The following is a 17,183-nucleotide window of genomic DNA, read 5'->3' on the forward strand; positions in this document are numbered from 1 at the left end:
TAAAGTCACGCCTCATGTTGTCCTCCGGTCAACAGTCTAAGTTGTTGAAAATTAATTATTGTTGAAACTGACAAACACAATGTCAGTTTAAAGAACTGGCCCTTGTCTCTTTCAGACTGGACGTTACTCCATCAGATGGGGAGACAACAGTGAAAGAGGAAGTCTGTGTGGGAAGTGTACTCACTTTTGTGAGATATCACCCACCTTTATCCATTAAAATAAAAAAATAAATTAAAAAAAACACTATTACATATGGAGAAGAGGTGGGATTTAATAAGTTATACTTCTTCCCACACCTTTTCAGACATTCAGCCAGATTATTAAAAGTTATTTATTCACTGTTTGTATGGTGAGACATGTTTTAATTGATTGGTATGAACTTTTTATTTGATTTTGTGCATGTTCAAATAAAAAAAAAAATAAAAAAACTTTATAATGAATTAAACTCTAAAATGCTGGAGTATAGACTTTTCATTCTTCACATTATAATAATAATAAACAGTTCAAGTCACAAGCTTGATTTTCTATTATTCAATATCTGTATTCTATAAGGCTGTATGGGTCGCAGTCACTACTGCACGGAAGATACTATGAAATACCCATAAATACTCACGTTAGGGTACATATGCTACATAGCTAAAAAGACAAAAGCAACGTGACGTGGTTGACAAATCTACACATTCTGAATTGTCCACGAACATGTCAGCATTTCCAACACTTTCAAGTATTTCTTGTCACATTTTATTCAGAAATTCCCCAAACATTTCTTTTCCCGACAGCGGAAGTCGCCTGAGAGTGGACGTCGTCGCAGGCAGGTCGCCTTGGGATGATACTTGATAATGTTGGTGTCCTGAATTCCAACTCATTTCTCATATTTGTCCACGGGTGTCGCCATGGAAGGACATTTGGGGCGTCCAGAAGCAGGCAGGAGGTTTTCCCAGTACTTTCTACCAGCCCTGAGACCAATTTCAGCTCATTAGTCGGTTATAAATCAACATCTGTTCAAACACATTCCCAAACGTTCACTTGGATTATGCCCTCTGTTATGTAAACTGCCTCTATACCACAGTGAGCACAATGTATAATGATAACGTCTGAAGAGCACATTTGTAGTGTCAGTGTCTTACCTGGCTTTGACCCAGGGTTTAGTGTGTGTTTCCAGAGTCGCTCCCCAGAGTGAGTGCTTCACCGAAGCCGGTGGGAGGAATCCTCTCTCTGCAGCCAGCTCTTCTGCTATAGCTCTGATATGGTGCGGCTCAAAGCCACAGCAGCCGCCAATGTAGCGAATTCCTGCACGGTAAGCCTCTCGGGCATATTTATGGACATCCCAGCGGGTGATGATTCTGGTCTCTAGAGCTGAAAGGAGAGTGTAAATGTTCACTCGGGATAATCAGTGGTTTTAAAGCGTCATTCAAACTACACATGTGAAACGATTAAAACACCACACCTCCAAACTCAATAAAAACCATTTGTGGAAAAAAAAAACACCCACCTCCATATACTTTAACCGGTTTTACAATGGCGGGAACAAGCATGTAACCCTTAAAATATTTCAGGTTTCTCTGTAAATCGGTCAATTTAATTAATTTATGCCCTCACAGGCCAAACCTATTGAACATTCAGAGACTTTTCAAAGCGCAGATCTGAGAATGTTAAATGTCTGTGTTTGATAAAGGTATGAACTCAATAAACACATTAGTGTTGTTTCAGTCACATTATGTTCATCAGTCTTTGTGACTTAAATGCAAATCAAATCAAATTGTGTTTCAATTCACCTCGGAAACATTAACATTTAAAAATATTGACATACTGCAGTATCATCATTGCCATGATATATATGGAAACATATAGTCACACACTCCTTATACCAAGTCAAATCACTTAAGATATAAAATATTATTTGTATGAGGGTCGTGAGTAATAACCGTAATATTTATTCCTATTAATGCTCCTATATTACATCACTGTAGCTTAGCATAAAAGTAATATTTTGATAGAAACCGAAGGGATACTCTGGCAGACTGACGTATCCTCCTGTGTTACACTCTGGTGTGTGGAAGCCCAGCGGCTGGACCATGAGATGTGCTTTCAGACCGGCTTTCTCTAGACCCTCTTTCATTAGTTTCACTGTGCGAACACATGTGAGTGGATCCAGGTGACAGTTTATTCCCACCATGTCCGCTCCTGCAAATCAAACACAATGACATAAAACATCAATAACGTGTAGTTAGAACACGAGAAATACTTGTAAAAACCACAGTCGGCGTTGTATACCAGCTTGGACCAGTCTCACAGCACACTCTCCAGGTGGGACTCCATCCCTGTCTCCGTCAGGTGAGATGCAAAGTGTTGCACCGACAGGTTTCCCACCGGTTTTCATCACTTCCACAGCCCAGACTGCCTCTCCAACATAATCACAGAACTGCAGGAAAAAGTGCATTCAATCATTAAAAACACAACAAACGTTCTCACATACTAACATTGACAGACTTAAAACAGTATGACAAAAATACTGACAGTGACACCCAACGAAAAGTGAAAACACACAGGTCGTAGTTTAACCTCTTTGATACACTAAACCACACCCACACATGCACACAAACACACACACCCATGCTTTCTTCTGATTTGGGGAGAAACAGTAAAAACTGACCAGAAAAAAACTATAAACAAATATCTGAACAATTTAATTGAGTGCAGTAACTTAATAGAAATACTTCAATACTTTAACATTTTCTACCTCTGCACACACACGCACACACTAACATCTGATGTACCATTAAATTGTAGTCGGTACAGAGTATCAATGTTTCTGCGATGTTCTTACTTCCACTAAATAGAAATCAATGTCCTTCTTTTGGAAGTCGTCCAGTTGTTTCTTGAAGATGGCTTTGACCTCACTCTCACTGCCCTTGTTGGCATAGAGGGGCGTCTGGGACACACCTCCAGCCACCAGGGCGTCGCCCTCGTTGGCGACCTCTCTGGCCAAGTCACAGGCAGCATTGTTGATCTGGGCACCCTGAGGGAGAGAGGAAGAGACTCCAGTCATTCCACGTTAAAGACATTTCAACTGTATTATCACTTATTTCCTCCTTTGTTCTTTTTCTCTGGAAACTGACAGTGATGTCGGTGACGTTCCCACTCAGGTCCAGTTTATCCTCGCTGCAGTAGAAAGTGAATGTTTGAATGACGCTGGCTCCTGCTCTCAGGAACTCCCTGTGCAGCTGCCGCACTGCCACACATGGGGAAAAGAGAAAATTCACTTCTTGAACAATTCCTGCTGTCATTTCAGCACAAAGCAGTGTGTTTAACGTGTACCGGCTTCTGGATGCTCCACTGCGGCCTCGGGTGTCCAGTGGCCTGCCTTCACATAGCCTCGTCGCTCCAGCTGCATCACATAACCTCCGTCTCCTACAACCACCTCCCCGGCATCCAGCCGCTCCAAGATACCCTCAATACAGACACACAAGAAATACTCACTTCATGTACACTTGACTGAGGAGCCTGATCTTTTCATTGCACTTTGTTGACACTTCGAATCTTAATGTGACAATACTTCCTTCATAGACTGCCCTATGTTGTGCAGTCTATGAAGGAGTTTTTGTAAGGACACTGTGGTTAATATTCAACAGACACAGAGGGCAGTTGGAGGGAAGCCAACAAAGTGCTGCTTGTTATTTCACCTGCTGTAAACTTTCTCTTTTTTCTGTCCAAGCAAAGGTTATTTTCACAGGTTTTATGTGGGGTGCCATTCTTTCCATAATCAATGCACATTACCATGCACATTTTTTTTTATTTATTAAATAAGCATTCCGATATGTACAAGTTAGTTATAGACAGGATTGGAAGCAAGACATTAGAAATACTCATGATACCCTAACTAAGTAGCATTGTTGAGTTTTTGCACTTTCATGTGTTTTGTGCAAACTTAAATACATTTTGCAACCCTTGTAATAAGACACATTTACTTTACAGTGAAGGAGCATTTAGGGGAGTATTTTACAAGAGGGACCTTGGCAGGCCTGAGTCTGCTTCAGATTGTGTTTTCTATCTTATCAAGATTTTATGGTCCACATGCTTTGTTGTTGTTATCCTTTAGATGTAATGAATCTAGTTATCATTAGGGTATCATTAATATCTCACTCATAACAGTGGGCTATTGCTTCAAATACTGTAGATGACATGCTGGACAGACATAAGTAAAGATATTAAATAAATATTTATTATGAAACACTTAAGGTGACATCAAACTAAACTCAAACATGCTTGTCAGCTTAATCAAATAACTCTAACGGTATTTAAATAACATGTTGTTTTCTCAACCTCAGAACTAGTCAAACCTGGAGCTATTCTTTGTTAAACCTGTTAGAATAAGTAAATAACAGTAAGGCCAATGATGAAGATCATGAAGGGAAGTCTTAGCATTTCTTTTGTATTAATGTATAATCTGGAAAGCATCTGTTTTGAAGACTTACCCGTCTCTTCTGATTCTCCATCATAGCCTGAAGTCCGTGAGTCCGTAGAGTTCACACCAGCCGCCTGCAGATATGTGGAGGGGGGAAAAAAATTAAAGTAAGAGGATAATGTCGGGAGACTGGGAGGAGCGTGTGAACAACAGGGGGCCGTCACACTGAGTGTGAACACAACACGTTCCACCAGAGAAGCTTCTTCTCTTAGTGTGCAAGCAACGTGCTACATTACATGTTTTAATGAACAGATTCACAAAGGACAGAGGATATGGACACTCAGCAAAAGTTTTCTATGAATGGCAAACAAATGTTAAAATGTGTAATGTAAATTAGATAGTGCAACTTGACTGTACATTGTTCAAACAAACTGTATATTTTACCTATACGTGGGAATGACTCCATAAATAAATGTCACTTCTCCTGTGTAGGGATTTCTTGCCTCATAAGGATCACTATTTATGTTGTGGTTGGCTATCGATAATGATTAATAATTATAAAAGATAGTTATTAATAATGTTATTGAAATTTTATCTGATCTGTATCAGACACCTCGGAGCACCACCTGTCTTAACAGGAAATAGTAGCCAATTCAGTTATATCAGTCTCATAAGATATACTAAACAGTTAATCAGGAATTTGAATTAATAGTTAAATTAACTACAATTACCAGAATTAACAGTAAATATTGAAGGATTTCGGAGTTCTTGACCCAGAAGAGGTCGACATTTCATTCACCTTTGTGCACATTAATAACACAGAAAATATGATTCCAAAAATTATACTTATTTACAATGAAAACAAATAAAACACAAATTCTAACTACCTATATACAGCTTGGTGAGTGTAGGTGTGTGTGTGTGTGTGTGTGTGTGTGTGTGTGTGTGTGTGTGTGTGTGTGTGTGTGTGTGTGTGTGTGTGTGTGTTGTGTGTGTGTGTGGAGAGAGAGAAAGAGAGAGAGAGGGGTGGAGGGAGTGTGTGTGTGAGACGTGTGATGGAACTACAAAACAAGATGGAGGATCACAAGAAACTACATTCCAAATGGAGGTTATCAGAGAGCAGGAAGTCTGTCCTGGGTCTCGACCATGTGCTGGGAGAACAATGGAACGTGGAAGCTCGTCTTTAGCGTCTGCTTCCTGTGTGTCTCTGCTAAAAGACCATTTCTAGAATGAGTTTATGTGAATGTGACTTGCTCTGTAAAACGTCAGGAGTCGTCAGATGGTGTTCGGTTACGGTGTGATGTTGTCTTTGATGTGATATGTGTAGGATTGTGAGTTAACAAGTTAGTAATGCAAAGATTAGCATGCAGACCCTGTGTCTGTGGCAGAGCTAACGGGGGTTTACAAGTTGATCACGGCTCCTAATATCATTATCAAAAGAACGCAATCACTGTAACAAAATCAACACATCTTCGTAAAAGTTAAACAGGTCTATGCATAGCATCACATTTAACTAATCTCGAGTAATGCCCAGTTGTTATCACTTGCTTGAAGGAGTTTGGTTGTTGTCCTGGCTGGAGGGAAGCTGGTCTCTTCTCCTGTAGTTAGCACCTCCTGCTAACTGTGGTTTGCTGGTTCTGCAGGCTGAGGAGAAGATGAAGTTGACGATTCAGGAGTCTTTCTTTGCAGTTCTTAGTTATTCCTTTTGTCCAGACTGAGGAGATGGTCGCTCAGGTCTGTGATGGTTTTCCTGCTTGTTGAGGAAAACACAAAGAAGTTCTTTGAGGTGTCGTTTCTCTGGTCCCGTCCTGGAGAGACTGGTTGGTTTTTCTTCGTTGATGGGAGATCAGACTCTGGGTGCTGGTCCCTGGCTCAAGCGAAGGTCTGGCCCTCGTGGTCGGGTCAGCAGAGGAGTTGAGGAGTGAAGGCCCCTGGTTGCAGGCCTCTGGTGCTAGTTGTACGCTAACGCTGGGTGGGCTGAGCTACTGGAATGCAGCTCCCTTCTTGGGTATTGACAGGAGAAGCCTCGGAGAAAGAATTGCTGCAAGACTGCTTTTTCAGGTTTGTGGATTTGAAGTTGTCAAATCCCGAGAGCTTCAACCAATCAGTGACTAGCTGAGTGCCGAGGGGAAGTGTCTTTTGAGCAGAAAGTAGGGGAGGATTTGCATGGTTCTGCTGTGGCAAAAGGTCCCCCCCTCACTGGGTGTGGTGGTCAATCACATTCCTGGATCCAAATTCATGTCATGACTGTGTATCATGACAAATGAGAATTGTCTTTCCCGCGAAATGAACAAACTTTCTGGGGTCTTGTGAGATCCCAACACCTGTGTTTTCTATGTTCTTTCCCCCCACCGTTTGGACAGTTCCCAGAGTCCTCTAACAATATGAGTCACACTCAACCTTCACACGGAATTGCATTACTGGCAGCAGGTCGGTGTTCACTGCCTTGCTCATGGACACTTTGACGTATGCACAATGAGAGATGGAACCTGCAACATTACAACTGAAAGATTGAAATACAACCCACTTTACCAACTGAGCCCTTTATCGCAGCAGAAATTCAATAAGTAAATGTTTAACAGGTTATTACTCTGAGTGTATCTTCAAACACTAACACCTCAATATGATGAGTCACTGTCTCACCTCAGGAAAAAAATTAAAGATAGTTTGCTTCCAGCTTTGGGAGCTTTTCTCTTTCTGCAAACTCCCCAGTGTTCTCCACATTCCCCAGTCTCCACTCACAAAACAATCATATTCAAAGGATTGTTTGAAATAGAATATGTTTCATAGTGTTTCTCTCTATGTAGGACTGGAGATAAACACACGTACACATATAGAATGCATTTTTTGTATTTGTTGCTTTCCTTTCATGTTTAACTTTACCATAGCCAGTAATAACCACAGACTTAAACTGTTGAATGCATAGACGTTGTTTCAGTTCTTTGAATACATTATCCCATACATCCATTTAAATCCTCAAGTGCAAACACTTCACCAATATTTTTTTCCAGATTAAATTATGACAGTTGGACATTTTCCTGTTTTGTCCAATTTAGGGCATTTTATTTCGTTTTTGAATTGATCGACACATCTTCTGCGCGGTGAGGTGCCTCCGGTTTTTCAGGTTGAGGAAGCGGAAGCTGGATGACACAGCCAAGGTCCACTTTTAAATGTAATGCAATATCTGATATAATGATGTTTGCGTTTTTCCTGTCTGTCTGCAAACCTGCATTTCCGTATTTGCACCAACACAAATTCTTTAAATTTGTCTCTTTTTATTCTAATTTGACTCATTTTGTGCATCCCCCTCATGATTTAAAGTCACGCCTCATGTTGTCCTCCGGTCAACAGTCTAAGTTGTTGAAAATTAATTATTGTTGAAACTGACAAACACAATGTCAGTTTAAAGAACTGGCCCTTGTCTCTTTCAGACTGGACGTTACTCCATCAGATGGGGAGACAACAGTGAAAGAGGAAGTCTGTGTGGGAAGTGTACTCACTTTTGTGAGATATCACCCACCTTTATCCATTAAAATAAAAAAATAAATTAAAAAAAACACTATTACATATGGAGAAGAGGTGGGATTTAATAAGTTATACTTCTTCCCACACCTTTTCAGACATTCAGCCAGATTATTAAAAGTTATTTATTCACTGTTTGTATGGTGAGACATGTTTTAATTGATTGGTATGAACTTTTTATTTGATTTTGTGCATGTTCAAATAAAAAAAAAAATAAAAAAACTTTATAATGAATTAAACTCTAAAATGCTGGAGTATAGACTTTTCATTCTTCACATTATAATAATAATAAACAGTTCAAGTCACAAGCTTGATTTTCTATTATTCAATATCTGTATTCTATAAGGCTGTATGGGTCGCAGTCACTACTGCACGGAAGATACTATGAAATACCCATAAATACTCACGTTAGGGTACATATGCTACATAGCTAAAAAGACAAAAGCAACGTGACGTGGTTGACAAATCTACACATTCTGAATTGTCCACGAACATGTCAGCATTTCCAACACTTTCAAGTATTTCTTGTCACATTTTATTCAGAAATTCCCCAAACATTTCTTTTCCCGACAGCGGAAGTCGCCTGAGAGTGGACGTCGTCGCAGGCAGGTCGCCTTGGGATGATACTTGATAATGTTGGTGTCCTGAATTCCAACTCATTTCTCATATTTGTCCACGGGTGTCGCCATGGAAGGACATTTGGGGCGTCCAGAAGCAGGCAGGAGGTTTTCCCAGTACTTTCTACCAGCCCTGAGACCAATTTCAGCTCATTAGTCGGTTATAAATCAACATCTGTTCAAACACATTCCCAAACGTTCACTTGGATTATGCCCTCTGTTATGTAAACTGCCTCTATACCACAGTGAGCACAATGTATAATGATAACGTCTGAAGAGCACATTTGTAGTGTCAGTGTCTTACCTGGCTTTGACCCAGGGTTTAGTGTGTGTTTCCAGAGTCGCTCCCCAGAGTGAGTGCTTCACCGAAGCCGGTGGGAGGAATCCTCTCTCTGCAGCCAGCTCTTCTGCTATAGCTCTGATATGGTACGGCTCAAAGCCACAGCAGCCGCCAATGTAGCGAATTCCTGCACGGTAAGCCTCTCGGGCATATTTATGGACATCCCAGCGGGTGATGATTCTGGTCTCTAGAGCTGAAAGGAGAGTGTAAATGTTCACTCGGGATAATCAGTGGTTTTAAAGCGTCATTCAAACTACACATGTGAAACGATTAAAACACCACACCTCCAAACTCAATAAAAACCATTTGTGGAAAAAAAAAACACCCACCTCCATATACTTTAACCGGTTTTACAATGGCGGGAACAAGCATGTAACCCTTAAAATATTTCAGGTTTCTCTGTAAATCGGTCAATTTAATTAATTTATGCCCTCACAGGCCAAACCTATTGAACATTCAGAGACTTTTCAAAGCGCAGATCTGAGAATGTTAAATGTCTGTGTTTGATAAAGGTATGAACTCAATAAACACATTAGTGTTGTTTCAGTCACATTATGTTCATCAGTCTTTGTGACTTAAATGCAAATCAAATCAAATTGTGTTTCAATTCACCTCGGAAACATTAACATTTAAAAATATTGACATACTGCAGTATCATCATTGCCATGATATATATGGAAACATATAGTCACACACTCCTTATACCAAGTCAAATCACTTAAGATATAAAATATTATTTGTATGAGGGTCGTGAGTAATAACCGTAATATTTATTCCTATTAATGCTCCTATATTACATCACTGTAGCTTAGCATAAAAGTAATATTTTGATAGAAACCGAAGGGATACTCTGGCAGACTGACGTATCCTCCTGTGTTACACTCTGGTGTGTGGAAGCCCAGCGGCTGGACCATGAGATGTGCTTTCAGACCGGCTTTCTCTAGACCCTCTTTCATTAGTTTCACTGTGCGAACACATGTGAGTGGATCCAGGTGACAGTTTATTCCCACCATGTCCGCTCCTGCAAATCAAACACAATGACATAAAACATCAATAACGTGTAGTTAGAACACGAGAAATACTTGTAAAAACCACAGTCGGCCTTGTATACCAGCTTGGACCAGTCTCACAGCACACTCTCCAGGTGGGACTCCATCCCTGTCTCCGTCAGGTGAGATGCAAAGTGTTGCACCGACAGGTTTCCCACCGGTTTTCATCACTTCCACAGCCCACACTGCCTCTCCAACACGTTCAAAGTACTACAGGAAAAAGTGCAATCAATGGTCAAAAACACAGCAAATGTTGTTGAAAGTTGACACGTATTTTACTAACGTTGACATTTTGAAAACAGTGTGAAATAAATACTGACTGTATCACAAAACAAAAAGTGAAACGACAGGTTGAAGTTTAACCTCATCGATACGCAATGCTTTTTATAAAGGCACCTTGAAGGCACGTGCGCACACACACACACACACACACTAACATCTGATGTACCATTAAATTGTAGTCGGTACAGAGTATCAATGTTTCTGCGATGTTCTTACTTCCACTAAATAGAAATCAATGTCCTTCTTTTGGAAGTCGTCCAGTTGTTTCTTGAAGATGGCTTTGACCTCACTCTCACTGCCCTTGTTGGCATAGAGGGGCGTCTGGGACACACCTCCAGCCACCAGGGCGTCGCCCTCGTTGGCGACCTCTCTGGCCAAGTCACAGGCAGCATTGTTGATCTGGGCACCCTGAGGGAGAGAGGAAGAGACTCCAGTCATTCCACGTTAAAGACATTTCAACTGTATTATCACTTATTTCCTCCTTTGTTCTTTTTCTCTGGAAACTGACAGTGATGTCGGTGACGTTCCCACTCAGGTCCAGTTTATCCTCGCTGCAGTAGAAAGTGAATGTTTGAATGACGCTGGCTCCTGCTCTCAGGAACTCCCTGTGCAGCTGCCGCACTGCCACACATGGGGAAAAGAGAAAATTCACTTCTTGAACAATTCCTGCTGTCATTTCAGCACAAAGCAGTGTGTTTAACGTGTACCGGCTTCTGGATGCTCCACTGCGGCCTCGGGTGTCCAGTGGCCTGCCTTCACATAGCCTCGTCGCTCCAGCTGCATCACATAACCTCCGTCTCCTACAACCACCTCCCCGGCATCCAGCCGCTCCAAGATACCCTCAATACAGACACACAAGAAATACTCACTTCATGTACACTTGACTGAGGAGCCTGATCTTTTCATTGCACTTTGTTGACACGTCGTCATATCATTCAGATACTAAGAATAAAGTATTCTTGGGACTCTTAATGTGACAATACTTCCTTCATAGACTGCCCTGTGTTGTGCAGTCTATGAAGGAGTTTATGTAAGGACACTGTGGTTAATATTCAACAGACACAGAGGGTAGTTGGAGGGAAGCCAACAAAGTGCTGCTTGTTATTTCACCTGCTGTAAACTTTCTCTTTTTTCTGTCCAAGCAACCGCCAAAGGTTATTTTCACAGGTTTTATTTTAATTAAATAAGCATCCCTGACAGTAGTGGAAGTAAGGAATTACAAATACTTATGAGACCTTAATTAAGTAGCATTGTTGAGTTTTTGTACTTTCATGTGTATTTTGTCAAAGTATGTCAACATAAATACATTTTTCACTGTGCAATCTCCTCTATTGCATTTAAAATTATAAGATATTATACAATAAGTCTACAAAATGTATCAACATTTATATGTACTCCTCTGTGGTGAAGATTTTTCAAGACAGTAGTTCTGCTTTATGTCTACATTTGTACATTACACAAATGTGTTGTTTGTCTCATAAATCTGCTTTGAATGCAGATATTTCATACACGTAAACTGAATCAAAGGTCTGCAGTTGGCAATGCAGCAACAATTTTTTTTTGTTTTACTTGAAATTAACCCTTGTGTGTTTTCATGTGTTTTGTCAAGGTATGCAAACTTAAATATATTTTGCAACCCTTGTAATAAGACACATTTACTTTTCAGCGAAGGAGCATTTAGAGGAGTATTTTACAAGAGGGACCTTGGCAGGCCTGAGTCTGCATCAGATTGTGTTTTCAATCATATCAAGATTTTACGGTCCTCATGCTTTGTTGTTGTTATCCTTTAGATTTAATGAATCTAGTTATCATTAGGGTGTCAATAATATCTAACTCATAACAGTGGGCTATTGCTTAAATAGATGATATGCTGGACAGACATAACGAGAGAGATGAAAAAAACATTTATTATGAAACACTTGAAACTAAAGTAAAATCCAAGAAAGCTTCATTTAAATAACATGTTGTTTGCTCAACCGCAGAACTCGTCAAACCCGAAGCTATTCTTTGTCAAACCTGTTAGAATAAGTAAATAACAGTAAGGCCAATGATGAAGATCGTAAAGGGAAGTCTTAGCATTTCTTTTGTATTAATGTATAATCTGGAAAAGTGTTTTGAAGACTTACCCGTCTCTTCTGATTCTCCATCACAGCCTGAAGTCTGTGTAGAGTTCACACCAGTTGCCAGATAAGTAGAGAAAGAGAGAGAGAGAAAAAGATCATGTCATGAGACTGGGAGGAGCGTGTGAACTACAGGGAGCCGTCACACTGAGTGTGAACACAACACTTTTCCCCCAGAGAAACTTCTTCTCTTAGTGTGGAAGCAACGTGCTACACTACATGTTATAACGAACAGATACACAAAGGACAGAGGATATACAAACTCAGCAAAAGTTTTCTATGAATGGCGAATAAATGTTCAAGGACAGTGTGTGTAATGTAAAATTAACATTACAGCTTTACTGTATAGTAAATTGAAACACTTAATATTTTACCTATACATGGAAAATAGTAAACAAATCAATTTCCCTTATCCACTGTTTTCTTTTATTTCTCCCAACTGATTTGACAATTCCCCAAAGAGCTTTTACAATATGAATCACACTCACTTTTCACATGCCAATGTTGAAATGCTCAGTGATCAATGTATCATTGGCAGCAGGTCGGTGGTCACTGTCTTGCTCAAGGACACTTTGACATATGCACAATGAGAGATGGAACCTGCAATACTCCAACTGAAAGATAAACTATTCCAACCAACTGAACCGCAGCTGTATTTTATTGCAGCAGAAAGTCAATGATAAGTTAATGTTTGACAGGTTATTACTCTGATTGTATCTTCAAAAACTAACAGCGAAATGTGATATGTCACTGTCTCGCCTCACAGGAAAAATGAAAAAGAAAAATAGTTGATTCCAGGTTTGAGGGCTTTTCTATTTTCTCTTAACATTTTGCCATTTTGTCAAAAAAATGGGATCTGTCTTTTATATTATTTTAATTGATCTCAGTAACACGTCACAGTAATGAGAACAGATTGACTTCAGAATGTTACTTCTTGTGTGTAAAGCTCTGAATGGGTTCAACCCTAAATATATGATCTCAGATTTACTCGTAGAACATGAAACATCCAGACCTCTGAGGTTCTCAAGAAGAGGTTTACCACGTCTTCCAAAAATCAGAAGTAAACAAGATGAAACAGCTTCTATAATACACTCCTCACCTGTGGCACTAACTCCCTGAACAGCTCAGGACAGCTGACACATTGTCGTCTTTAAAATCAAGCCCCATGATTAGGATTTTTATTGGGCTTGTTTTGATATATTTTTCCTACATTTCCATTGAAAGCATTGTGAATTGCCTGTGTCTGGCGCTGTGAAAATTAATTTGCCTTGTCTGCAGAAAGAAATGAGAAATTCTATTTTCACCAGCGTGTGGATTCCCAAAAGTTTCTTTATTTTCGTCCGAAAATTACATAAACATCTGCATTGTCTGCGCTGTGCCCGGCCTGTAGAGGTCGCTGCAACGTTTTCAGGACCAGAAACCTTCAGTGCGGTGCGTGACGTCACTTCCTGGCGGGAAGTTTATTTTGTCAACATCCGGAAAATCGAAGGGAACCTACAAAAACCTTTTTTTTAAAATTGCTTTTATCTTAATTTTAATTGTCCTTCTTTAATCCAGGTAAGTAATGTTCTCATAGCGCCTCAGTAGTGACCACCGGAGATTGTTGGTTTGTGGATTTTAACTTTGCTTTTTAGCGTCTACAATGTTTACAATAATATCAAGCAGCCGTTTCGCTATTCATGATAACAAAGATATCCCCAAACAAAGATTTTCCAAAGGAACTTCACTGCACATGCGGCTTTGTTTTTGAATATTGTATATTATTTATGCCAGACATCAATCACGTTAACGTGACCCCGTGTTTCTTTTACCAAATGGATACATTCTACATTAGCAATGTAAAATACACGAACCGATAAATACTAAGTAGTGGCTGATAAACAGACCAATTATTTATAGTATCGTAATGATAATGTGTTTTTTTGTTGTTGTTGTTGTGCATGAATCGGTCGTGTCAAGTATTATAACCTGCACATTGTTCGTGTCAGATGATAATCGTGCAGCATCAGGACATAATTCAACATCTGCACGTCACAACAAACTAATAGAATAGCATTTCAAACTACTCCAATAATACTTTTCATAGTTTTTGAATTATGGACTGTTGATCGAAACAAAATTAAAACTGTTATACGTCATGTCAGCATTGGTCACACAAACCACAACAATAAACCAAACAACGAATCAATCAAACTAATCCGGATTAATTTATTAATCAGTATTTAGACTGTCAATATTTTCAGCCTCGCATTAAATCCCACTGATCCCAGCGACAGTTGATGTTTGCTGTGAATTGATTTATTTCCCCAGGTGCCGTCCCGCTGTCCTGAATCACATAATGGAGGCTGAGACATTGAAGGAGGCTCCTGCTCCCACCGGCCCCTCCACCAAGAGGGAAACCACACCTACAGACATGCTGAGGTGCTCCCGCCATCCTCCATATCTTTCTTCTTTATGTCTTCACACATGAATCCAAAGCATTGGTCTAAAGATAAACCCTTCAGCCCGTATGTGTCCTGCCCTCCACCGCTGTGTCAAAGACACGTTTACTTTCTTTTCAGGATAAAGCAGCAGATGTCCAACCAGTGTTTTGAGATGGCGGTGCAGCTGAATGTAGGTACGTAATAAAGTTCAATATCTGTATGAAACTCTTTCATTGTCACGTGGAGGATGTCACGTCTAATATCTTTCCACAGGTAAAAATAAAAGGTCCTGTAACACATCTGAAGCGGAGAAAGACTTGTGAGTGTCGATTAAGTCAGAGAACGTGATCCCACATTTATTTCTTCTAAATCCACTTCACTAACGCTTTTTTTTTTCTTTCTGTTTTTAATGTTGCAGACCAGATTTTATGAGTGAGCTTGAAAATGTCAAGACGGTTCATTTTAACAGCACATTGGCAGTTCAGAGGTAATCTGAGGCCCGTTCTCTTGTGTTTGATCTCTCAGTAAATGAGAAAACAATGTATAAGACGCAGACAATGAGTTTTGATGAATCATTCCAGAATGCAGATGTGGCACGCTATTGGAGAAAAGCTGAACCAGGCCGACTCGGACTCGGAGTGAGTTGTTTTTTTGTTTTTTTAATTTAAATTCACAAAGTTGAAATCACTGGCATACCTTTATTTTCAATGACGTCATTTGTTCCATTTGGTTTTTTTTCCCCAGTCAGTTGAAAGTTGTGAGTGACCGCGGCATGGATCTTTGTTCTCGCATCAAACAACTTCAGCAGGTAAGCATCTTCTGCCTCCTTTAAGCTTCACATTTGACTGTGTTTAAACTGTTTTACTGTGTACAAAAACAGGTTTTGACTTTTAGACAAAGTACCACCTTGTGAGGACTTCATGTTTCTGGTTCTCTATGTACAATCTTATGTTATCCATTATATGTCATTTAATAAAGATATGTATGAAAATACTGGTGGTAAATGGATTTACCTTGTATCCTGTCATTCAACAGCCCTCGAAGCACTTTCTTCGACTATTCACCAAAAATGTTGAATTCATTAACCTATGCATCGGTCTTAGTTGTTTTGTGTATTTGTTTATATTTGGTATATTTGGCTTCGGCTTGTCTGCGTGTGTTGGAGATGTTTGGATCTGTGTTTAGATTCACCCTCTTTCTCTTTCTGAGCGTTTCCAATCACAGAAACAAAGAGGAGAATCCCAATTTCTTCCTCTGTTATAACATCATATCCTTTAGCTGCCTAACAGGACAAGAGGAAAATTGAAATAGAATTTTAATATAAAGTTTTATGGTGTCGGTGCTGAATAAGCCATCTTCAAGCTTGGTAATCATTGAAGTACAAAACATTCAGCAAAAATAAAATGCCATCGTTTTTTTTATTGGATGCTCCCAGCATTTGGATCGTTTTTATTTTGTTCAAGATCTTTCAAATCTAGCAAAACAATAATAGTTAATCTTGTGATTTTTTCCGACAGGAGTCCAAAATTCTTCAGGGTGAAATCCTAGACATTCAGAAGAACAGACTTGGTAAACGTTCACAATGTTTTTCTCTGATCTGTGTGTACTTGTCTTGAAAAGTGACTAGCTGGCTTCCCACACTGCTCTGTTCTGAACTCACATCAGCTGACTGTGGTGTCACCGCATTAAAGCTTGGCTGCTCATGCTTTTGTGTGTGTGTGTGTGTGTGTGTGTGTGTGTGTGTGTGTGTGTGTGTGTGTGTGTGTGTGTGTGTGTGTGTGTGTGTGTGTGTGTGTGTGTGTGTGTGTGTGTGTGTGTGTGTGTGTGTGTGTGTGTGTGTGTGTGTGTGTGTGTGTGTGTGTGTGTGTGTGTAGAGATGAAACGACTCACACACGAGCAGATGCGACAGATTGAAGAACTGTCGTCCAAAAATGAGCACCCGGACTTGGAGAAGTACAAAGTTATGCTGGAGAAAGGCCAAGCCAACATGGAGAAGTATAAAAAGATGACCATCATGACTCAGAACGTCCTCAGGGTAAATACTGAGGAAGAACAAAGCCGTCAGCTCTTTTTTTTAACCCTTACAGATGTGTGTTAATAGTCGCTGCTTGTATTGATTAGTGTTTTCCTCTTCAGGGCGTCCTGCTGGCTTTTAAAGTCAACTGGCTGGATGATCCTGAGGTTCAAGCCATCGCCATGACTCTGGAGGAGTCTCCTATCGCTGACTAAAGAGGAAATTATCTATATTTGTGTGTTTTTTTTCTTACAATAAAAATTGCACTGTCAACCTTTTATATCAAGTTAAAAAAAAAAAAACTTGTATTTTCCTTTATTTCATCCGTTAAATTGCTTCTAGTTGAGCGCCTCTGCCCTTTACCTTGCAATGCAATACCTCCTCCGTTAGAGGGCGCCATGTAACGAGGGG

The 17,183-nt window shown here is 39.9% G+C and overlaps 3 protein-coding genes across 3 annotated transcripts; 1 reads left to right on the forward strand and 2 right to left on the reverse strand.

Annotated features, from left to right (window-relative positions):
- Positions 1–818: 818 nt before the first annotated feature.
- Positions 819–4,496, reverse strand: LOC308132841 (betaine--homocysteine S-methyltransferase 1-like; the record flags this gene model as incomplete). The annotated part of the gene is made up of 8 exons (XM_080500025.1): positions 819–956; positions 1,128–1,356; positions 2,002–2,184; positions 2,275–2,422; positions 2,828–3,019; positions 3,120–3,232; positions 3,319–3,451; positions 4,476–4,496. The coding sequence occupies 8 exons, from the start codon at positions 4,494–4,496 to the stop codon at positions 863–865; spliced, it is 1,113 nt and encodes a 370-aa protein (XP_080356151.1). The 3' UTR covers positions 819–862.
- A 4,075-nt stretch (positions 4,497–8,571) lies between these two features.
- On the reverse strand, positions 8,572–12,362 carry LOC308132842 (betaine--homocysteine S-methyltransferase 1-like; the record flags this gene model as incomplete). The annotated part of the gene is made up of 8 exons (XM_080500026.1): positions 8,572–8,677; positions 8,849–9,077; positions 9,723–9,905; positions 9,996–10,143; positions 10,432–10,623; positions 10,724–10,836; positions 10,923–11,055; positions 12,342–12,362. 8 exons carry the CDS (start codon positions 12,360–12,362, stop codon positions 8,584–8,586), a joined length of 1,113 nt encoding a protein of 370 aa, XP_080356152.1. The 3' UTR covers positions 8,572–8,583.
- Positions 12,363–13,821: 1,459 nt separating this feature from the next.
- On the forward strand, positions 13,822–16,987 carry cenph (centromere protein H; the record flags this gene model as incomplete). Its single annotated transcript, XM_080500027.1, has 10 exons — positions 13,822–13,892; positions 14,646–14,756; positions 14,897–14,952; positions 15,032–15,077; positions 15,177–15,245; positions 15,340–15,396; positions 15,503–15,566; positions 16,276–16,327; positions 16,633–16,793; positions 16,895–16,987. Exons 2-10 carry the CDS (start codon positions 14,674–14,676, stop codon positions 16,985–16,987), a joined length of 681 nt encoding a protein of 226 aa, XP_080356153.1. The 5' UTR covers positions 13,822–13,892; positions 14,646–14,673.
- Positions 16,988–17,183: the final 196 nt, after the last annotated feature.

This window comes from Blennius ocellaris (assembly GCF_963422515.1).
Source record: "Blennius ocellaris genome assembly, chromosome: 7".
Lineage (NCBI taxonomy): Eukaryota > Metazoa > Chordata > Actinopteri > Blenniiformes > Blenniidae > Blennius > Blennius ocellaris.